Here is a 23505-nt window from a genome sequence, read left to right as displayed (position 1 = left end):
ATGAGGAAGTGGAGCAACAGGAACTCTCATTTGTTGCTGGTGGGATTGCAAAATGGTATAGCCATTGTGGAAGACAGCTTCAGTTTCCACTTCTTACCATACTAAACATACTGTTACTATATAGTCCAGGAATCACACTCCTTGGTATTTACACATAAGAGTTGAAAACTTACGTCCACACAAAAACATGTACAAAAATGTTATAGCAGCTCTTTTCATAATTGCCATAAACTTGGAAGTGAAAAAGATGTCCTTCAGCAGATGATACATAAACTACGGTACATCCAGACAATGGAATATTATTCAGCACTAAAAAGACATGAGCTAACAAGCCATGAAAAGACATGGAGGAACTTTAAGATCAGTTTACTAAGTGAAAAAAGCCAATCTGAAAAGACTACCTACAGTATGATCTCAATCATTTGACATTCTGGAAGAGGCAAAACTATGGAGACAGTAAAAGGATCAGTGGTTGTCAGAGGTTAGAGAGGAAGGAGGGATCAGTAGGCAGGGCCAGAGGCTTTTTAGGGCAGTGAAACTATACTGTATGATACTACAATGGTAGATGTATGTCATTATATATTTGCCAAAACCCAAAAAATATACAACACCAAGAGTGAACCCTAATACAAACTGTGAATATTGGGTGATAATATAGGGGTTCATCAATTGTAACAAATGTACCACTCAGGGACCGGGTTTCGATGGTGGAAGAGGTTGTGTGTATGTGGGGGCAGAAGGTATAAAGGAATTTTGTACTTTCTGTTCAATTTTGCTCTGAACCTAAAACTTCTCTAAAAAGTGTATTTAAATTCACTATTTAATAACTCCACTGTCCACTTTGGCCATAGAGCTATTGCTTTAATCTGTAACTTTGTCTTCATTATTCTCCAGTTTTCCCAACTGAAACTGAAGGAGTAAAAACTAAAGTCTTTACTCCTTCAAGTTTCAGTTGGGAAAAAATTCAAAAATATTTTTTCCCATTAAAAAAATATTTTTGACATAAATATTTTTTAATGTTAAAAATACTTTTTAACGTACTTAGTATTTTAGGTAATTCCTCAAATTTGAATCTTTTCAAAATTTTAACAGCATTTCCTAGGACTATGGCCTTTGTCTGATATTGAAACATTTGAATGCTTTGTCCAAAGTAACATGCAGGTATTTGGAAATAGCTACGTGCTACTAGCACTGGGAAGAAAAAACAAGCTATTTACTTTAAATGAGGCATAGCTATTATGACAATAACTGATGATTTTCATAAGTTTCCAAATGCCTTTCTACTTGGAGAGAAACAAATTTTTTAAAGGACCTCTAATTTTTATAGCATATTCAAGTGACATGTCTTTGCATTAATTTATTTTGTGGAAAGAAAAAAAAAGATGCATAATGAGGAAAACAGTCCCTATTTCAGAGGATAAGCTCCTTCTTCAGCTCCTTCTACAAAGGGCTCTAGTCTCATATTAGATAATTCCTTTCTTAAATACACATCTAATAAAAAACTGTGTCATTGCCGAAATTCTCAACTGGGCTGTTTCCAAACATATGATGCATTCCTCCAGCAACTTCCAGGATTCAGTCAGCATGACCCCAAGCAACAACTAAGCGGCACAGCCCCGTCCCCTCTGCATCTGAACTTCCTGATCTTGATACGAGGAAGCACCATGCCAGCCAATGCCAAGAGCAGGCTCTAGACAAGACCTTGTTCTTCATTTCACTTTTAAATTATTTTAGAAACAAGTAATGATACCTACTTCTAAAATAAAATGTTGCTCCTTCGTTGCTTTTATTAATTTTGCAATACCTTTCTTATCATTCTCTGCTTTTGATATCTTGTATTCCAGCATAATGTGCTTTAAACTTAGGGCCCCCAAGCTTCAGTGTGGATCTGTCAGATGGGTGTTTATGAAAATGTGGGCCAAGGGGTCTGCTCCCAGGGGTTCCAATTTGGTAGGTCTGCGGGAAAGCCCCGCAACCAACATGTGTTACACACCCCACAGAGGTTCTGTTATAGGAGGTCCTAGAACCACACCTTGATAAATATGGCTTTGAAGAATATGAAGAAGTGTGCTTTAGACAACTTTTACATTAAGGAACAGAATTGGGAAGACCTAAAAGTACAAAACCCATTTACATGTATAGTCACTGGATGAAAACTGGTTTCTTTGGGCCTCCTCAGTGAGCATACAGTACAGAATGTGTATTAATGTGCATGATGGCCAGGTGCAGTGGCTCACACCTATAATCCCAGCACTTTGGGAGGCCAAGGTTGGAGGATCACTTGAGGCCAGGAGTTCAAGACCAGCCTGGGCAACATAGCGAGACCCCATCTCTACAAAAAAGTTTTTTAAAAAACAGGTGGGCATAGTGGCATGGACCTGTAGTCCTAGCTACTCGGGAGGCTGAGGCAGGAGGATCATTTGAGTCCAGGAGTGCAAGATTACAGTAAGCTATGATCATGCCACTACACTCCAGCCTGGGTTACAGAGTGAGATCCTGTGTCTAAACAACAATTAATAATAATAACAGACACAGATACATCTGCTCCGATTCCAAGGTTCCCATCTGAGACTAGGGAAAATGATCTGTTCCACTGGGCTTTACACCATACAAACTCATCCTTGAGCAAAAATGAAGGGGAAAGGAGAAAAGCAGCCTGTAATCCCCAAGGCCTGGCGCCCAAAAGAGCTGATTTCCCTGTCCCCCTCATCACCCCACAAGTGATCACAGTAGGGAGGGGGGATGTGGAAAAGGAGGAGGAGACGGGTTCTGCTGGAGCAATGGTTTTCAAGCCACAGCTGTATCAGGATCCCCAAGAGGCCTGGTTAAAACACAGATGGCTGGCCCCATCCCAGAGTTCCTGGTTTAACAAGGCTGGAGAGTTGGCATTTCTAACAAGTTCCCAGACAGAGCTGACGCCCCTGTTCCCAGGTCTATACTTTGAGAGCCACTAGGCTAAGTATCTGTGAAGTGCCATTCAAACACTCTGTATTAAAGGAAGAAATGGGGAAATTTTGCCAGAGAAAAGAGCCTCTAACACTCAAAACAGAGCATTCCAAACTTACACAGGGACATTTGTTGTAACATTCATTCTCTTAAAACAAAAAGAACCATTTAATAACATAATCTCAGTATTCATTGATTTAAATGGATTTCAGCTGGTCTTCCACTCAGAAACAAATGTGACTTGCAATGCTTATTAATCAAGAAACCTTACTGAGGGTCTATTGTATACAGAGAACTGCTGTGCAGGCCAATCTCCTAATGGATGAAAAAGTAAAACAAAAACAGAGTCTCTGCCTTTAATTTACTATTGTCTGTAATATTTCACCTCCAATTATGATGAAATTTTGGACTAACTTGACATAACCATTTCATTATCACGAAATAAAAGAAACAGGGCTCTCTTGAAAGAATTCTTGTCTTTGCACAAACCCTACTTTTAGAAAGATAAAATAAACCCCAGGGAGGGCAGAATTAAAGTGGAGATGTAGGTATTTTTGCTTATTTTCAAACCAACTCCCAGGAGGTGTACCAGAGGCACTGTAGGTAAACTTGATGGTCAATATAAAGATCGGAGACACCAATTCTTTAATTACCGAAAACTCATTGAAAACAGGTACATTTTAAGCACTGAAATTTTTCAAGACAAGAAATGCACCAACACATTATTAAAAAAAGTGTACAAAGTGGTCATAAAAACCTTATTGATAATGTCACCTTATATTTATATGGCCCTCCTGTGAAACACTGAAGCATTTTCTTTTTTTTATTTTTGAGATAGTTTCATTCTTATTGCCCAGGCCAGAGTGCAATGGTGCAATCTTGTCTCGCTGCAACCTCCACCTCCCAGTTCAAGTAATTCCCCTGCCTTTGCCTCCCAAGTAGCTGGGATTACAGGTACCCACTACCACGCCCAATTTTTGTATTTTTAGTAGAGACAGGGTTTCACCATGTTGGCCAGTCTGGCCTCAAACTCCTAACCTCAGGTGATCTGCCCACCTCAGCCTCCCACAATTCTGGAATTATACAGGCATGAACCATTCACCTGGACTGTTTTGTCAAGCATTTGATGAGCCTCAATTGACTTCACCTTTACCACAAAATGGGAGGCGGAGTCAATAACTCACCCAACTGGCAAACTAGATGTTGGGGGAGGTGTAAACAAAAGCTCAGAACAGCATTCAAATATTACAAAATATTTAACTCACTTTAACATATCCTATCAGCTCTCTGTAGATTTTCTATGATCATCAAAATAAAATTATTTTATCATTAGTTTGTAAAGGGTTGAACATTTTTTAAATTTAGTACCACATGAAGATCCCCATTTATTTGACTTTTTTTTTTTTTTGAGACGAAGTCTCGCTTTGTCGCCCAGGCTGCAGCACAGTGGTGTGATCTCAGCTCACTGCAACCTCAGTCTCCCAGGTGCAAGCGATTCTCCTGCCTCAGCCTCTGTAATCCCAGGCTGGGATTACAGGCATGCACCACCACGCCTGGCTAATTTTTGTACGTTTAGTAGAGACAGGGTTTCACCATACTGGCCAGGCTGGTCTTGAACTCCTGACCTTGTGATCCGCCCACCTCAGCCTCCCAAAGTGCTGGTATTACAGGCATCAGCCACCACACCCAGTCTAATTTGACTTTTAACACAATAGTAACCACAGACTTGGCTTTCTTCACCCTCACGCTTTCATCCCAAACTGCAGCCTCGAAGCTCCCTTTCCACCAGATCTCAGCAGAGGCCCGCGGGTCCAATCAGCAAGGGGCTGGTCTGGCACTCTGGGCACCAGGCAGGTGGTCGGACTACAACAATAATTTGTATGTGGACTTGGGTACCTCACTGTTCCATGTACAGTTTTTCTCATCAATAAAAAATAGCAATCAAAGTGATCTAATGAATTTTCTACTTCAGATATATTTCCATGCCTAAAAACACCAAATCCTTTATTTTCTTAAATTTCTTAGTACTAAAATCCACTGGCATGTACTCGTGTTGTATGGCACTTGTGTTGATTGTGCTTGTGTTGTACAGTCCCCTTGTTATCTTGTCTATGGCCTCACACAGTCTACGAGACCGGGCTTGGGATCCAACCCTATCTTACCATATCGCCTATTATGGCAGCCCTCACTGACAACCCATCAATAAAGGCCTGTGTTCCTATCACAAGCCAGACCTGTCCCTACTCCAGGGCCTTTGTGCTAGCTCTGCTTTTGGCCTAAAATACTCTTCTCTCAGACCCTTTCATATCACACAGGCCTCACATGTCACTTCCTACAGAGACCTTCTTTCACCCCTCTCCCCACCTCCAATTCCAGCCCCTGTCACTCTCTAGCCTCTGACCCTGTTTCAGTTTTTTCAAGTACATGGTACTTGGGGATCTAAAATTAGACGGAAAAATCATACAACATTCATTTTACTTAGTCCCAAATCCATCAGATGATGATATTGAGCAGAAGGATTCTAAAATTGGCAGGAAGAAAGGAAAAGTCATCTTAACACCTTTTGGGTACCAGAACCTGGTATATAGGAGCTTGGTGACAGTATATCAAATGAATCCATTCATTCACTGCATAAAGGTGTACATGCTTACCAGGTACTGAAGACAAAAATATGGCTATAGTATACTACCCTCATAAAGCTCACATTCAAGCAGGAACGCCAGACAATACATAAATGCCCATGATGCAATGTGACAAGCATTCAGAACAAAGATTTGTATGCCTGATATCCACAATAACGACATGAATGGAGTTGTGTGATGAGGGTACTCTCCCCGTTTGAAGGTTGAGAAAAGTCTCAGAGGAGTTCATTAATCTACTTGAAGTTTCACAGCCAATTAAGAGGCAGAAGTCTCCTTACCCTGGAATCACCGTAGCAAATATTTTATGAAGGTGAAGCAGTAAATCTTGGCTAATTTAAATAGCTTTTACAAAATCACATTTTAAAGATGCTAAGTGTTAAATGTCTACTTGCTATGGTGTGAACATGAAATGCATATGGAAGGATGGAGACTCTACATTTTATTTAAAAATAGCAATACGGCCGGGCGTGGTGGCTCACACCTGTAATCCCAGCACTTTGGGAGGCCAAGGAGGATGGATCACAAGGTCAGAAGATCGAGACCATCCTGGTCAACATGGTGAAACCTTGTCTCTACTAAAAATATAAAAATTAGCCAGGCGTGGTGGTACATGCCTGTAATTCCAGCTACTCGGGAGACTGAAGCAGGAGAATTGCTTGAACCTGGGAGGCGGAGGTTGCAGTGAGCCGAGATCGAACCACTGCACTCCAGCCTGGTGACAGAGTGAGAGTCTGTCTCAAAAAGAAAAAGAAGTAGCAATAATAGGCTGGGTGCCGGTGGCTCATATCTGTAATCCCAGCACTCTGAGAGGCCGAGGCAGGCAAATCACCTGAAGTCAGGGGTTTAAGACCAGACTGGCCAATGTGGTGAAACCCTGTCTCTACTAAAAATGTAAAAATTAGCTAGGTGTGGTGGCAGGTGACTATAATCCTAGCTACTCAGGAGGCTAAGAAAGAAGAATCGCTTGAACCTAGGAGGCAGAGGCTGCAGTGAGCCAAAATCACACCACTGCACTCCAGCCTGGGTGACAGAGCAAGACTCCATGTCAAAAAAAAAAAAAAAATATATACACACACACACACACACACACACACACACACACACAGCAATAATAAAATGAGGTTCAGGCAAGATTATAAAAGTCACATTGGAATTGTCTGATAATCCTATAAAGAAATAAAAAGAGTTTTTAAGTTTATAAAGACAAAAGATCCTTATCTTTCTATTTTCCTGACTTTATTATCTTACTGGTAGCATGCTGTCTCCTCTGTAAGGATTCCCTCTAACTGCATTATCCAAATCCCTCTGAAGAGTCCCCTCCAGCCACTTGGTTTTCACCTCTAAATAACTGATCACATCAGTTCAATAAAGTTGGCCACATCAACTTCGGATGGCAACACCTTCCTCCAATTCAGCTTCCCATCCACTGACCAAATTCATCTTTCCTTTGGCCCAGAAGAACCAAGAGCATGTATTAAGAAACCAGCCCATCCATCTCCTCATTTACAAAACACGACATTTTCAAACTGTTTACTTATGTCCATGCCAACAATATTACTCAAATGTGGTGGAGTAAAAAAGCCACAGGGAATAGTGGAGTTGGCCAAGAGCAGTATTTGGAGACCTAAAATTACAGGGAAAATCATACAACATTCATTTTACTTAGTCCCAAATCTCTATCAGATGATGATGTTGAACAGAAAGATTCTAAAATTGGCAGGGAGAAAGGAAAAGTCATCTCAAAGTTTGGGCCATGCCAGAGCAGCCTTACAGAGCAAAGGCAGGAACAGAATAAGGTGCTGTGTGCCCTTGAAAGAGTTGTCATAATCAGCAGTGTCTGCTGGGCAAGGATAAGTACAGAGAGAAAAAAAAGTTGAAATTATTGCCAAAAGGTGAGAGTAAACAAAGATTTCAGAAACAAGAACTCTTTATAGTATTTAGAGGGCAGCATTGGCAACACAGTAAAATCAGAGATGCTAGTTCAACTCAGTTCTATTCTATTCCTAGGTAGTATTTGTACTGGGGCACTTGTACTGTGGCAAAGCAAGGGACCTGCTTCCCAGGAGCTCAACACTGATGAGGGGACAGATGCCTCTTCCACCTGGCTCAGCCATACCCAAAGCCAAGTATGAGTGAAATCAGAGTGCTTGGGGAGCACCAAACAGGATCAGCCCCTGAGGATCTTAGAAGAGGAACATGGAAGGGGCCTGGTGCCCAGGAGAAAGTGGTCCTGAGCAGACAGGTGAAAGGTACTCAGAGCTCATTTCTGTCAAGTACTGTGCAGGGGCCCTGCTCTCTATGCGCTTTTAATATACTACCTAATGCAGCCCCCCAACAAGCCTCCGGATGATGACAGAGACCATCACTATTCCTATTTTGTGAATGGAGTTAACTTGGCCCTGCTCCAGGTCTCAAGCTTGACTCCCAAGGTCACACAGCGAGGAAGTATTAAGGTCAATTAGGAGCTCCGTATTCCAATTCCAACCACTGAGCCATACTGCCTCTCATTCGGGGCAAGCCAAACTGAGACCAAGTAAAGGGAGGAAGAGGAGAAAGGCAACAAAAGCAGGTAAGGTAGAAGGGAGAGGAGGGAATAAGCAGTGGCACTTCCTTCTTAGAACCACACAGTCTTGGGTCTTGATGGCAACATATGCACAGAATTTCAGTAACCAATGGACTATCTACATGATGTGCTAAATCCATAATAGGCAGGGAAAATTAATAGACACACATAAGTATATACATATAAAGGCATATCTCTTTTTTTTTTTTTTGCTTTGCTCTACTGCACTTTGCAAATACTGTGCTTCTTACAAACAGAAGGTTTGTGACAACCTTGCATGCCACAAGTCTGTTGGCACCATTTTTCCAACAGTCAAATGCTCAGTTTCTGTCTCAGTGTCACATTCTGGAAATCCTCAAAATATGTCAAACTTTTTCATTACTAATGTATCTGCTACAGTCATATGTGATCACTGATCTTTGATATTACTATTGCAATTGTTTTGCAGCACCACAAATCATACCCAATATAAGACAGAAAACTTAACTGAGAAATGTTGTGGGCATTCCAACTGCTCCACTGACCAGCCGTTCCCTCATCTCTCTCCCTTTCCCTGGTCTTCCCTATTCCCTGAGACACAACAATATTAAAATCAGGCTAACTAATAACCCTACAATGACCTCTGAGGGCTCAAGTGAAAGCAAGACTCACAAATCTCTTACTTAAATCAAAAGCTAAGTGAGGAAGGCAAGTAGAAAGCCAAGACAGGCCAAGAGCTAGACCTCTTACACCAATTAGCCAAGTTGTGAATGCAAAGGAACAGTTCTTGGAAAAAAACTGAGAAGTCAATGTCTGGCCTCAATGTTTCAAAGGATGGGCTGACACTCTTTGCAGGGGCCAAAGCAGCTGGTGACTTTAAGTTGAAGCCAGTGCTAATTTACCATTCTAAAAATCTCAGGGCCCTTAAGAATTATGCTAAATCGGCTTTGCCTCTGCTCTGTAAATAGAACAACGAAGACTGGATGACAGTACCTGTGTTTACAGCATGGTTTACAGAATGTCTGAACCCCACTGTTGGGACCTATTGTTCAGAAAAGGTTCTGTTCAAAATATTACCGCTGACTATGCACCTAACCACCTATAAGCTGTGATGGAGATGTACACAAAGATTAATGTTATTTTCATGCCTGCTAAAACACCATCTATTCTGTAGTCCATGGGTCAAAAGTAATTTCAACGTTCAAGTCTTCTTATTTGATAAATACATTTCATAAGGCTGTAGGTGTCATAGACAGTGATTCCTCTGATGGATTCATGCAAAGTAAACTGAAAACCTTCTGGAAAGCACTCACCATGCTAGATGCCATCAAGAACATTCATGATTTATGGGAGGAGATTAAAGTATCCACATAAACAAGAGTTTGGAAGAAGCTGATTCCAACCCTCATGGATGACCTGGAGGAGTTCAAGGCTTCAGTGGAGGAAGTCAATGCAAAGGTAGGGGAAACAGCAAGAGAATTAGAAGTGGAGCCTGAAGATGTAACTGAATTGCTGCAATCTCACGCTCGAACTTGAACAGATGAGGAGCTGCTTCTTATGAATGAGCAAACAAAGTGGTTTCTTGAGATGGAATCTACTCCTGGTGAAGATGCTGTGAACATTGTTGAACTGACAACAAATAATTTATAATTTTATATAAACTTAGATGATAAAGCAACAGCACAGTTTGAGAAGATTGACTCCAATTTTGAAAGAAGTTCTACAGTGGTCAAATGCTATGAAACAGCACTGTATGCTACAGAGAAATCTTTCATCAAAGGATCAGTCAATTCATGCAGCAAACTTCATTACTGTCATAAAGTGCCACAGCCACCCCAGCTTTCAGCAATGACTCATATTGAGGCAAGACCTTCCACTAGCAAAAAAGATGATGACTCACTCAAGGCTCACATGAGCATTCAATTTTTTAGTAATAAAATATTTTCGTTACAGTATACACGTGTCTTTTTAGATACAATGCTATTATTGCACATTTAATAGTCCACAACATAGTAAAAACATGACTTTTACATGTACTGGCAAATCAAAACATTTGTGTGACTCACTTAATTGAGCTATTTTCTGCAACTGAACCCTCCATATCTGAGGTATGCTTCAAATACAGCCCTGATGTATTTTTCCATAAGTAGCAAAACAACCAATTGTATCACACCAACAAATTATGTAATATTTTCTCTCCACTAAGAAAGCAGGAAACCATTAGAAAAACATGCACTTAGAGAAAGATAAGACCATAGTTCCTCCTTTATGTATAAATCACTGTACTTAACTAACACATCAGGGAGCTTTTAAAAACATGGGCCTGATGGGCAGCTGTTAGATAAATTATTTTCTATGATTCTGTGTACTTTAAAAATTTTGTAATTAAAAAAAAATTTAGTGGAAAAAAACACCCAAGTGTTCCAAAGTGTTTAAATCTTTTTTAAAAGGCATTCTATATAATCACTGATGCTGCAACAATTTTGCAAATTTCCAGCTCTTGCAAAAAAAAAAAATATATATGTGTGTGTGTGTGTATATATACATATATATATATATACCTCAAACATTCAACTAAAGAAAAACTGGATGTAAAAACTGCATATGCAGCAAGCAATCTTTGACTGTATGTACATTCTTCAAATCCGAGCTATCCCAATGTTTAGAGGGTTCCTGCCTTGAGAGTTTTCTCTAAATTGTTAAGCATTGTCATTGGCCTTTAAATTTCCACATAAAGGTCATAAATATTGCCCAGGATTGAGTTCCTTCTGGATTAGTTTCTCAAACTGTGGGCTACTCCATCAGCATAACCTGGGATGCTTATTAAAAAACCCCATAGATTCTAATTCAATTTGTTGAATTTAACAAATTTTAACATTTTAACAAACCCTTCCAGTGGTCCCACTGGACATTCAAGTGTAAGAAACACCAATCTAGAATCTCTTTAAAAAAAGGCCCAGTAAAAATGGTCAGCGGCATCACCAAAATTACCTGTGGCTCCTAACACCCCCTGGAGCAGCCAGAGCTGCTGCATTAGAAAAGCAACCAAATTAGATCCACAGTCACAGACTATGTGGAAGAGGCCCTGCCTATCCATCCTTGGGTCAGTTGATAGAGTCCCCAGGTGCCCCAGGAATGAGCCAACTCTGAATAGCCCATCTCTCCAGCCTATGTGCAAGGCATTCATGGGCTTTCAACACAAGTTGAAATGTACTCCCACCACAAAAAACAAAAACAAAAAAAATGTGTTGAAGTCCTAACCCCAAGTACCTCAGCATGTGGCCACCTTTGGACATAGGTTCTTTACAGAGGTAATCAAGTTAAAAAGAGATCATTAGGGAGGCCCTAATCCAATAGGATTGATGTCCTTATAAAAAGGGGAAATTTGGACACAGAGACAGACGCACACATAAGATAAAGTATAAAGACACAGGGAAGAGACGGCCAACTATAGGACAAGGAGATAGGCCTGGAACAGTCTTCAGAAGGAAGCAATCCCATCAACACCTTGACATTGGACTTCTGGACTGCAGAACTGTGAGACAACACCTTTCTATTGTTCTAAGTCCCCCAGCTTGTGGAGCGTGTTAGAGAAGCCTAGGAAAACTCATGTAGCTTGGAAAACCACGATGTGAAGTCAGGCAGTGGAAGCCAATCCAGATGACTGGGGGCTGTCAGGACAGTTTTCAGACCAAGGCCTCAAGAGAGAATGTCATAGCACTGGATGTCCAGGAAGCCCAGGGCAGTAGGAAGGGCCACAAGACCTGCAGTAGCAACTGAGTGCTGCCGCACTGTTTGGAAAAGACGTAATAAATCATGCTTGCCTCAGTGACCCCCACAGGGTGTGAAGATCAAGAAAATGGTCTCTGTAAGCCCCATAGCACCACACAAGTTACCCCCATCCCGTCACCTGCTCCTCTCTGCCGGACCTGATCTAGGTCCGTATTCAAAGGGTGGTGACATAGCCCTTGCACTCCGAGTTGCCCCTGTTCATTGCTGGGAAGGACTGGAAAGCAGCATCTGCATTTTAGGAAAATTTAATTTGAGCTCTTGCACGTGTTTGAGTATGTCTGAAATATCCAAGACAACAAATAACAGGGTCACAAACAGCAAAACCCTGTGGTCGTCAAAGGTTCTTTCAACAAGTCAGGCTTCCTAAGAGCCAAGGGTTCACTGGGCGGCAAAAATTTCGATAAAGCAGAGCAGGCAGGGGGCGGGCAGCATGCTCAGCTGGCCCATGGGCTGGAGGAGGGCTTCACCATGAAGGTTTAAGTACCATCACAAGGTAGAATTTACGGTTCCCAAATGTTGATTTTAACTAGTCTTGAGAACACATATTTGACCCAGTGTGAACTTGACCTCTGGGTTCCTCTCCCTCCACCGAGGCTGTCTGTGCCACATGACAAGATTTTCCAGCCGACCCTTCCACATGGAGCCCGGGGTGGCCCTCCCAGCAGTTGCCATGGTAAACCTCCCTGCAGATCTATTGGCAAAGCAGCCGTCAATGGCCATAGCAGGCATACAAAAATGTATAAGCACTCTGGGCTCGACTCCTAAGTTTGGCAAGCACGATGCCAAGCCAAAAGGGATGGGGGACAGCCTGAGACAGTCCTCTAGGTCACCTGAACACCAGCCACATCACAGCCTCCTGGATGATGCCATCCACTGATGTCTCCTTCGCATATAATTTAAGGAAAATTTCTAGAGTTGAGTTTTTTCCCCCAAAGTAGCATGGGCTGAATGCCAATGGAAAAGCCATGGAATATCGATTTTCTGTTTCTTTTTAAGGAGAGAACAAGTCATTTGATGTGCCATGAGTTAAGTGAGTAAAAACAGACCTGCACTCCCTACAGCTGGCTGTGTTTCTCCTCTATTCATAGAACCTGGCACATGGTAAAAGCTAAACAGTAAATGAAAGAACCATCCATGCGTGTATGAAGGGCCCACCATGTGCCAGGCACCCGCTGTGGATTCGATCTGCCATCTTTCTCTTCCCTCTACCCCATAACCCTGCCAGCCCAGCCTCACTCTCCTCTCTTTCATTCTTTTGTATTGCCTATTCCCATGTCCAATCTTCTCATTAAAGCTGAGCCTACCAGCAACATCTCTGGCCTGCACTTACCCTGAGAGGGGGACAGAAAGATTGGAAGAACCAATGCAGGGCAAGAGAGAAGGTTCAGTTTGGATGCAGCAAAAAACAAACAAACAAACAAAAACTACAAAAATGATGGGAGGTAAAAACATAACACATCAGAGGCTTAATGCCCCACTTGGAAGACAAAGTCCCTAAGCCACAAAACCCTCCTGGAAACACAAATTCCTTGGAAAGAGCACAAATGTGGTCGATCTCTTTTGTCCAAAACAGGTAATGCTATCAACAGTCATCCAATATTAACTAAAATGACACATCCCACACTATGATTTCAACTCCTAGAGATCCACACACAAAGAGTGTTTGGAAAAGCAACATTAACACGCACCCGGGCATCTCCACAGAGTGACTGGGCAGCTAGACCCTGGAGGGCCACTTTGGTGAACATACATGCCCACTCTTTGCCCCCGTGTGGGGCTGCCACTTACTCGTTCACGTCTCTCTGATTTGCAATTTAAGGTTCACTAAATCTGTAGTCTTCAGAAGCATTTGCTCATGGCTCATTTAAATGAGGTTTCAATCAACTAAAAACAAGCCAGGGTTGCTCAAAGGGATACCTTATTTTCTTCACTGGATAAGGCAAATACTGAACAACATGAACACCTCCAATCTCTTACACAGAAATGGTTTTTTGCATCAACTGGACGAGAGCTATATAAATCAAATTCTTCATTATCTTCAAAATATAATGACAATTAGAAGACACCCTGGTTATACATTTAAATGTATGTATACATTTTATGATGACTAATATAAGGGGGAGCTTGATGTGAACATATCACTGGTTTTTGTATTCTTATGTGTACTAAACCATACCCAAGTGTCACTGTTCAATCTCAACATAAAAAGGAAGTGAGAGAAGAAGGAGACGACAAAGAGAAAGAGGAAAACCAAGTCATCAATAAAGGAGACAGGATTTACTAGACTTGATCCAATACTAATCTCTAATATTAGCCTTTCTGGTTTCATCAAGGCTTTCATACCCATTCTCTTTCATCTTAATACCTGCAACCATCCTACAAAGAAGGCAAGGTTTTAGCACAGTCATTTCTGAACCAGAAAACAGAGGTCCAGACAAGTCAAGTGAACTCCCTAAGGCCACACAGCTAGTAAGGGCTTTAGCATTTGAATTCGGGTCTTCTGACCCCAAAGCCAGGAGTCTTTCCCAGCATCACACTACTGAGCCGTGGACAGAAGAGGTTTACAGCATCAGCGGGAATCCCAGTGGTCCCATCTGAAGGTACAGGCTCTCTCAGCTCTCTGGATCTCCCAGACACACACAAAGTAAGTCCCCTATTTTAAATATCCATCTCAGAGGTACATTATTTTGGATTACACACTGACCTACCCCAGCATGCCTTTTAAAAATACAATTATTTCTGAAGAGAGCTGTGAATTAAGTTTCTAGCACTTGTACCTGAATTCATTTGTTAATCTGGGAAGTACAGGAAGGCTAATCTTCTGAATGCTAAAAACCACAGAAAAGGAAAGTGATGCCGCATTGCATAGATCCTGGTGTTGTCTGAGGGCTACCTCCTAGAAGCCGACAGGAAAACTTAAAATAAATGCTAGAAGCATTGGTTGTAGGTACCGTAAGATTCAACCAATATACCACTTTGCTCTAGAGCTCTGTAAGTAACTTCAACACTCATTTTTCTGACCAGCAGTCTTCTGTGGTCTCTCTCTCTCTCTCTGGATCACCAGGGGGCAAACCCAGTTCAACCTAGGCACACAAGTCTCTGCCTCTCTTGCCTGGAGAAGCAGGAAGCCATGAGGTGATTCCTCAAGATCTGGAGCATCCTGGGATTTTCTAGAACATCTCTAGATCCCCAGATCTCCAGGCAACCTGAAAATGGGGGCCTATCTTCTTTTCAGAGAGGGCACTCAACTGCATCATTTGCCAAGCAAACTTATTAAAGCCTTAGAGCATTCTCTCTAAGGCATCAAGGAGCATCTGCCCATCTATAAAATCCTGCTCTGAAGTTTTTTCTTTTTTTGAGACAAAGTCTCTCTACATCACCCAGCACAATCTCTGCTCACTGCAATCTCCCCCTCCCAGGTACAAGCGATTCTCTTGCCTCAGACTCGTGAGTAGCTGAAATTACAGGCATGGGCCCCCATGCCTGGCTAATTTTTTTTTTATTTTCTTTTTACGACAGAGTCATTGTTGCCCAGGCTGGAGTACAGCGGCGCAATCACAGCTCACTGCAACCTTCACCTCCTGGTGTCAAGTGGTTCTCCTGCCTCAGTCTCCCCAGTAGCTGGGATTACAGGTGCACGCCGCCACACCCAAATAATTTTTTAGTAATTTTAGTTGAGATGGGGTTTCACCATGTTGCCCAGGCTGGTCTCAAACTCCTGGCCTCAAGTGATCCACCCACCTTGGCCTCCCAAAGTGCTGGGATTAGAGGCGTGAGCCACCATGCCCAATCTACTGGCTAATTTTTTAGCGGAGACAGGGTTTCACCATGTTGGCCAGGCTGGTCTCCGACTCCTGACCTCAAGTGATCTGCCTGCCTTGGCCTCCCAAAGTGCTGGGATTACAGGCATGAGCCACCGTGCCCAGCCCTATTCTGTATTTTTAACCTTTACACAGCAATAACCCATTGTAATGGTGCTGTGACAGATGAGTTATCTCCATGTTACAGGCAAACAATATCATAGCAGGTTTTGGACAAGAAAGAGTTACTGTGGGGACGGACAGGCATGTCATTTGGCCTGAGCAATGCTAAATTCTAAATAAATGCTAATACATTTCTGACAAGTATAACTTAAAAAGTTAAAAAATGAAAAATTACAATTTAATCTAAAATGCCTAGAACCCTGAGCATTTCTGATCTAATGGTTTCAGTTCAATAGTCAGAAGGTTGCTCATTACTGCCATTACTCCTTAATTGGAAGACATCATAAAACATGTGGACATTCCCTTTTACAAAAATAAGGCCATTATGCCAAAGTCCTTCTGTTTCCTTCAGGATTGAAGATGTTTTTCAACAAACAAGGTCACTCAATTGACTGTATCTGAAATTTTTTTAATTCATCCACCTGTATTTTAAAATCCAAGCAGCAGAAATTTCGAACAATTCCAGTTCACATGGGAATGCCTCAATCTCCATGCAAAAAACAACTAAGAATGCTTCACTTTTTCTGAGGGGGAAGTAAGACTCCTTTATTTCCAATGAACACCCGATACCATCAATTTGTCAAGAAGAGCCTCAAAATACATTTTAACTTGATCCTTACCTTCACAATGCATAGGAGAAAAAAGTCTCCAGTGTTCTCAAATCTATGCATCATTAATACATTTTTCTAAAACACTTCTGGGCATGCATATGAACTGAAGAAGCACTGCAGAGAACCCCACCCATCAGTTCTGAAGAGCATAGATAATCGCATTCTAGAAAACCATCAGGCCTCAAGGATGAAGGGTTCTGATTTCAGAAACTATTGATGTTTTACTCTACAATAGGGCCCTCTACTCCCCAATCCCCTCCTGCCACCACCATAAAGAATGTCTTTAATTTGTTGGTACCATGTTTAAATTAATTATATTGGTTCTGCCATATGGCATATTCTTAAATGGAAATTTTTTTCCTAGCTCCTGATTCACAGATGTGCCAGAGTGATGCATACCTCCACTGAGTTCGGAGAAATCTTGGCTGCATAGCACGGTTCTGTGCAATGCATTGCCGCTGGCATTGACACTAACACTACCCTGACCCAGCCCTTCCTAGGTGGTAATGAAGCCTGCAGGAAAAGGATGGATTGTACTTCAGACTTCAACTTCCCCAGAGCCCTTTCAAGTGGCCCTTGTGAGATGCCCCCATGTGGACAGCCCCGCTTTGTCTACTGTGCAGGGCCACTGTGAACTTGGCAACTTACGTTTGGTGCACCTCTGGGAGCCAGGGGCCTTACTCCAGCCGTGACAGCACCGCTCTCCACAAACATTGACCCTGAAACAAAGCAAGACCGCTGAGTCCAGCAGCAGAAAGACTCCCTTCCCAAGAACCCAAGCTTCCAGCAGGTTCCAGAAAGGCCAGCCTCCAGCTTCTGCATTCTTCTGGACGAGAGAGAGTCCTAACAGGTACGCTGGATGCCCAACCCAAAGCTGCCCAAGCAGAGTGGCAAGGCCCATATATCCGGGAATGGTGAGAGAACCAAAAAGCCTACATAACCTAGGGCTATACAGGAGGGGAGAACCAGGGCCAAACAAATGGTTTTCTTACCCCCACATCACAGTAGAGTCAAATTTATTTTTCTATTATCTGGGCCAACATTTTAAACTGAAAATCAGTTTCAGAGAGAAGTGTCCAAAAAGGAGTGAGGTCACATGGCCTGGAATCACCCCTGAAGAAAACATGCCAAATAAGCAAAACAAGTTTTCCCTACACCCCAACCTGAGATGAACTGGGGGGAAGAGGGGACCCACAAAGGGAAGAGGCTAGGAACACCCAATAACAGAAACAGTCCAACCAAAGCTTGTATCAATACCAAGACACTGCGCTCCAGGAAAGCAGACCCCACAGGTGCAGGGAAGCCCAAGCCCACGATTTATCTGATGCTGAAAATGAAAATTTCCAGGCCACAGAACAGGGGCTGGATCTTCACGGCTAGCCCTGCCTCGAAACATTTTTTTCATTAGCTAGACCAAAATTAAAACTCAGTTGCAAAGAATTTAATTGATGCTGAGGGATTTAACTGTAGTGACCTCATGTTTACGCCCATCTTCTAGGAACAGTTGGGTTTGCGCGAGGAGGTTACGCCCCAGGCAGAAATGCCTTTTGTGTTTACCCGCAGCTCGGTAACAATGCACTGGGAGTTCAGCGTTTGCAACAGTTCCTGGACTTCCCCGCACTCTGCTCTTCCCGCGGCGCTCAGCGAACGCGGAGGCTGGCAGGAGAAAGCCGACCCACCGCGCGCGACCGCCCCGGCCACCGCGGGGCTCCAAGTGGCCCTGACCCCGCGGGTCCCTCCGCCCGCCGCGCGCGCGAGGCAGGCGGGCGGGCAAGCGGAAGGGGGTGTGGGCTTACCCCTGCAGCTGCTGCTTCTGGTGAACCTGCAGCCTGGAGCCCCCGCCGCTCTGGGTCTCCAGCGGCACCTTGGAGCGCACGACTTCCCTGTCTTGTCTGGCGAACGGGGCGGCCGCCGGGTGGCCGCCGGGGTTGGGGTGGAACTGCCCGCCGGGGGGCCCGGGACGCGCCGGCTCCGGCGGCAGTGGCGGCGGTGGTCGGAGCCCCTGCAGGGCCGCGCCGCCAGGCTTGCTTGTGCGCCGGGTCCGCTCCGAGGGGACCCTGAGGGAGGCGCGGCTGGGGGTGCCGGCGGACGCCGAGCTGCGGCTGTACCTGGCGTTGAGCGCGACGTTGAAGGTCCGCGGACTCGGGGGCCCGCTCAGGGGCAAGGCGCCTGCCGCCAGGCCGGGGCCCGGGCGCACCACGTAGGTGATCCTCCGCACCCGGCCGTGCGCCGACGACGCGAGCAGCCCTGCCCAGAGCAGGAGCCCCCACCTGAGCCAGGTCCCCGCCATCGCGGGCCCCAGCCGGCGAGACTAGCCGCGCGCGGTCTGGCTCCCTCCCCCGGCCGTGCGGCTCGCCCTTCCCCGCGCGGCTTGCCCTTCCCCGCGCGCTCGGGCTTCCCCGAGAGCAGGCGAGAGCCCGGGAAAGGCGGGAGGAGCCCAAGTCAGTGGCGAGGGAGGAAGCTCCGCGGGCGGCTGAGTGGCCCCAGACCCCGGCTGATTGCGGCGGGGAGCGGGGGGCGGGCGTGGGGGTGGGGAGCGCGGAGCCCGGGGGGCGGGGAGGGGCGAGAGGAGCGGGCCGCGCAAGGTGAGGGTCCGCGCGCCCGGCCGAGGGTGCAGCGCGCGCCGCAGCGGGGCCCGGCAAGGGTGGCCGAGGACGAGCGAGAGAGCGCGCGGGACACTCCGAGGCAGCCCCGGCGGCGAAGTCTTTTAAAAGTTTCTCTCCCGTGGCCCCGGGTGTCAGACCTGAGCAGCCAATCTCCGGCAGACGTGACGTCAGGCGGCAGAACCTAATTGGGGAAGGCGTGCGAGGAGCCCGAGAGCGCGCCGCCACCCTCCGCATCCACAGGGGTTGCTCCCGTAGGTCGCCGAGGCGGAGGTCCCCACGCCCCGGTCCCGTGTCCCGGGAGAGGACAAAGGGCTCAGCAAAGTTACTCAACGGTCCTGTCCTTTCCCAAGCCCCATGCGTTTGATACTGTTTGGAAGCCCTCGCATTTTCTTATCCGTGTTTGCTGGGATACTTGCTACGGGGTTGAATTCAAATACCAAATCGGGCCCCAGAAAGGGCTGTCGGGGCGCGCTGAGGTCTCCATCGGAGAGCCTTTAGGTGGCTGTCTGTGGGGCTGTAAAGTCCCAGTGGCTGCTTCTCGGTCTGCAGCCCCTGGTACCCCACTCCTCCCTTGGCAGGTATGGGAGTGCAGGGCGGGCAGCAGAGGGCGCCCGCGTGGACGGGGAGAACCGCCCAGGGACAACCGCAGAGACAGTCCTGTCCCTGGGCCTTTAGGTTAGGAATAGAGTTCAGGATCCCTGACAACCCTACGCCATTATTGTTTTTAATAAAGATGGATCCGTTCACCGGACCTTAATCCGACAGGTCACCCAGCTTGGAGGTGACCTGACCCATTAAGAGAGATGGCAGAATGTTCCAGGGATAGTCCTGGGGGGTCATAGTCCTCTTTGGAGAAAACCATGAAATAATGACATATTTACTTTCAGCATTTGAATTCAAAACAATGTCACCAGTAGTATGCACGGTTTTGTTATGTGAATACGATAGAAAGTCCATGGTCATAGCAGTCTTTTTTTTTTTAAGTCTTTAACTTAAGAATGAAGTGTGTTTCCAAGGCTTTGGTGGTTCTTGTTCTTATTTACTTGCGGCTTCCCCTTTTGTTTTGTTGCCTGCTTTTGTTGGCTAGTAGACAATTGGTAGCAGGTGACAATGGTTTAAGAAGAATTAATGGAAAAAAATCATTTAAGCCTAAGGAAACTTAACCCATTAATTAATTTTTTTTTTCTGTGCATTGGAGAAAGACCTCCAATATTTGATTTGGCAGCCAGGGCCTCAGTCCAGCTGCCTGAGCACCAGCTGCCTGTGAGAACACAGTTTGGGAGGCACTGTCATGGAATAAATAGTGCTGGACTGGAGGGAAGAGCCCTCAAGTCCAGTCCTAACACTTCCATTGGTCAGCTGAAGGACCATATGCAGCTCACCTCTCCTTCTGAACCTCCACTTCCTCCTCTGTCACAGAACAATTGGATGAAAAGTCCCTTCCAGCCCTAGCTGTCTATATCTCTAAGAACATCCAGGGTCCCTCTGGACAGGAGCATTCTAGATCAGCCTCTGAGCCACACCAAAGTAAACTAACTGAGAAGATTGAGGAAGGAGATGAGTCACAAGGCTGCCTCCCAGGTTGGTTCGAAGGTAATGACTTACCTCGATTGTTCACAGTCAGTTACAGATCCAACTCCTTGTTCTACTCTTTCCCCTCTTCTTGATACGGTACTTGACTAGTCTTAAGAAAAGTTCAAAAAACAAAAAAAGAAGCTGTCTCTCAGCACAAGGTTCTGTATGAAGGATACAACAGAAGCTGGTAAATATCCACTCTATCTCTGAAGGAGACGCCGAGGCTGTGGAAATACAAAGGATCACAAGGCATAAAGCCTTTGTCTTTAAGAAACTTGCTATCTTGTTAGGGAGAGAAGATGTAAATGAAAACTTAAGAAAGATAAACAACTGAATGAAGCAACACTTTAAGATCATGATAGACCTCTCACAAGGGAGGACATGATTTGTGTGATGCCTGTATCATAGTACAGCCCACAATTCTTTGTCATCTTACGGAAAATTCACCAACATGTAGGGAAAATCTTTCCTACCTGCAACTCAGATCAGTTCACAGAGCTCTTACCGCTCAGGTGGGGATTATTATGTAACAGCAGTTGAAATGGATGGAAGGTAGGAGGAGGGTGAGTAGCATAGCTACAACATTCTGCAGAACCAGGACAGGCGAAAGATGTCAGACAGGTGACAGCTCAGGAAAGAGTGAAGCACAACATTCCCAGCCAGCCTCTACCTGTCTTCAGTGGTGGATTGGCTGTTCTGGTGGGTCACTCCCAGGCCCCAGATGGACAGATGGCAAGCATCAGAGCTGCTTTTGGGCAGTAAGTGGCAGCTACCTGTGAATGGTACAGCCTGGATGGGGACTCTGCAGGGCTGGGCTCTACCTGCTGCTTTACTTCTGTATGAGTCTGTTGTTACCCTTCAAATACATACCCAAGACTGGGTAATTTGTAAAGGAAAAAAGTTTAATTGACTCACAGTTTCGCAGGGCTAAGAAGGCCTCAGGAAACTTACAATTATGGCAGAAGGGGAAGCAAACACATCCTTCTTCACATAGCGGCAGCAAGGAGAAGTGCCAAAGCAAAAGAGGGGAAAGCCCCTTTAAAACCATCAGATCTCCTGAGAGCTCACTATCACGAGAACAGCATGAGGGTAACCACCCCCATGATTAGATTACTCCCACCGGGTCCCTCCCACGACAGGTGGGGATTATAGGATTACAGGATGAGATTTGGGTGAGGACACAGCCAAACCATAGCAACGTCCCATGGAAACTCGAGCAAGTTATTTTGCCTCTCTGAACCTCAGTTTCCAGAGGTCCTGGGAATCTGCCTGAGATCCTTGTATTTGGCGGGGGGGAGGGTGGGTGGAAATTACCTTAACCATTTGGCTCTGCAGAAAAAAATGTTTTAACCATTAAAAAATATGTAATGCAATTTTCTTCTCAACCCACAGCAATGCAGGGGTGGGCATTTCACACCAATCTTCAACCCAATTACAACTTGCCTTATGACAAATTTGGATATATCACAATCAGATCATCTCTGAAACGAAACCACAGGGGAAAAAAATCTCTAGTGTAAGGCTGGGCACGGTGGCTCATGCCTGTAATCCCAGTACTTAGAGAGGCCAAGGTGGGCAGATCACTTGAGCCCAGGAGTTTGAGAGCAGCCTGGGCAACATGGTGAAACCCCATCTCTACTAAAAATACAAAAATTAGCCGGGCGTGGTGGTGTGTGCCTGTAATCCCAGCTACTTGGGAGGCTAAGGCAGGAGAATTGCTTGAAGCCTGCAGGTGGAGGTTGCAGTGAGCCAAGACTGAGCCATTGGGTGGCACAGCCTGGTGACAGAGCGAGACTCCATCCCAAAAAAATAATAAAAATAATTTTAAAAATATATATAAATCTCTAGCGTGAATGTCAATCCCATCCCTCTACACGTTGGTATACGTGTGTGTACACACAATTTATATGGAAATATACACATGAGCAAACAGCCCCACTCTCCAGCAAAATCACAGTTTTCCACATAAGTCCCTTGCTATTTACGTAACTAGCAAGATAATCCTTGAAAAACGTGTTATGCACCCCATGTACTATCATCTAAGATGGTCACTTATCCAAAACACAAAACTTACTGTTATTCTGAAAGTGAAAGCCCAGTTTCTGTCAGGCATGGGGATGGTCCTTTGCCAAGTCGAAACCCAGTTTAATGCTATAGATGCTGGACTCAAACCCCCTAGAGTTCAAGGTCCATTTATATTGGCAGTACACAACTTCCTGGTTCAAAAAACAAGTCTTTAAAGATCTCATAAAACTTCTTGGACTTCAGATGGCTTTTACAAAACAATACTCAGATGAGCTAAGTGTAAATGAATCAGAAAACAGGATTATGTTTGCCATAAAAACTCATGAGTTTGAGGATTAGGAGAAGAAAGAGAGACTGGCAAATGCCAAACATTTTAAAGCGCTTTGAGACCATTAGTCAAACTCAAAATGCGGCCAGTTCCCTCATCTTTACACTTTATGAGTTTTGTAATTGAAAATCTTTTCCTACATTTAAGATCAGCTACAAATCAAATTTAGTGGCTGCCTGTGATCAGAAGCGCGTCCACCCATGTTTTCTTTCAGGCAAGGATTTCATGGAGCTCCTTTTAGTCCCCTTTTCGTTTCATCAAGAAATTCTGAGAAAGAAAAAGGGAAAGGAGAAGGAAAAGAAACGAGATGCCAGTAGGCTGTAGATCAAAGGAAGAGAGAGAGAGAAAATAAGAGCAAGAGAGAGACTGAGAGAGAGTAAGAGTGAGAGAGAGACTGAGGTAAAGGAAAGTGAGAGGAGAGGAAACAGGAGAGAGAGGGTGAGAAAGGAAAAGAC

General features: G+C 44.6%; 1 protein-coding gene across 7 annotated transcripts in view; it reads right to left on the bottom strand.

The window, feature by feature from the left end:
• LTBP1 (latent transforming growth factor beta binding protein 1) overlaps nucleotides 1-18995 on the bottom strand; it is a 461690-nt gene extending 442695 nt beyond the window's left edge. For 6 of the 7 annotated variants that reach the window (XM_032239266.1, XM_032239268.1, XM_032239267.1 and 3 more), the window contains exons 1-2: nucleotides 18313-18995; nucleotides 17165-17235 (exon numbers count right to left, since the gene is read on the bottom strand). In XM_032239266.1, the coding sequence (XP_032095157.1) occupies nucleotides 17165-17235; nucleotides 18313-18806 (565 nt within the window). In that variant the 5' untranslated portion in view covers nucleotides 18807-18995. Of the gene's footprint in view, nucleotides 1-17164; nucleotides 17236-18073; nucleotides 18094-18312 lie in introns of those variants that run through there. The other variant, XM_032239274.1, reaches the window with a different exon arrangement.
• Nucleotides 18996-23505: the final 4510 nt, after the last annotated feature.

The sequence above is a fragment of the Sapajus apella genome, unplaced genomic scaffold (genome assembly GCF_009761245.1).
Source record: "Sapajus apella isolate SASKATOON/1434 unplaced genomic scaffold, GSC_monkey_1.0 scaffold44, whole genome shotgun sequence".
NCBI classification, from domain to species: domain Eukaryota; kingdom Metazoa; phylum Chordata; class Mammalia; order Primates; family Cebidae; genus Sapajus; species Sapajus apella.
Note: the sequence above shows the minus strand (reverse complement) of the source record. Positions and strands in the feature narration are given on the sequence as shown.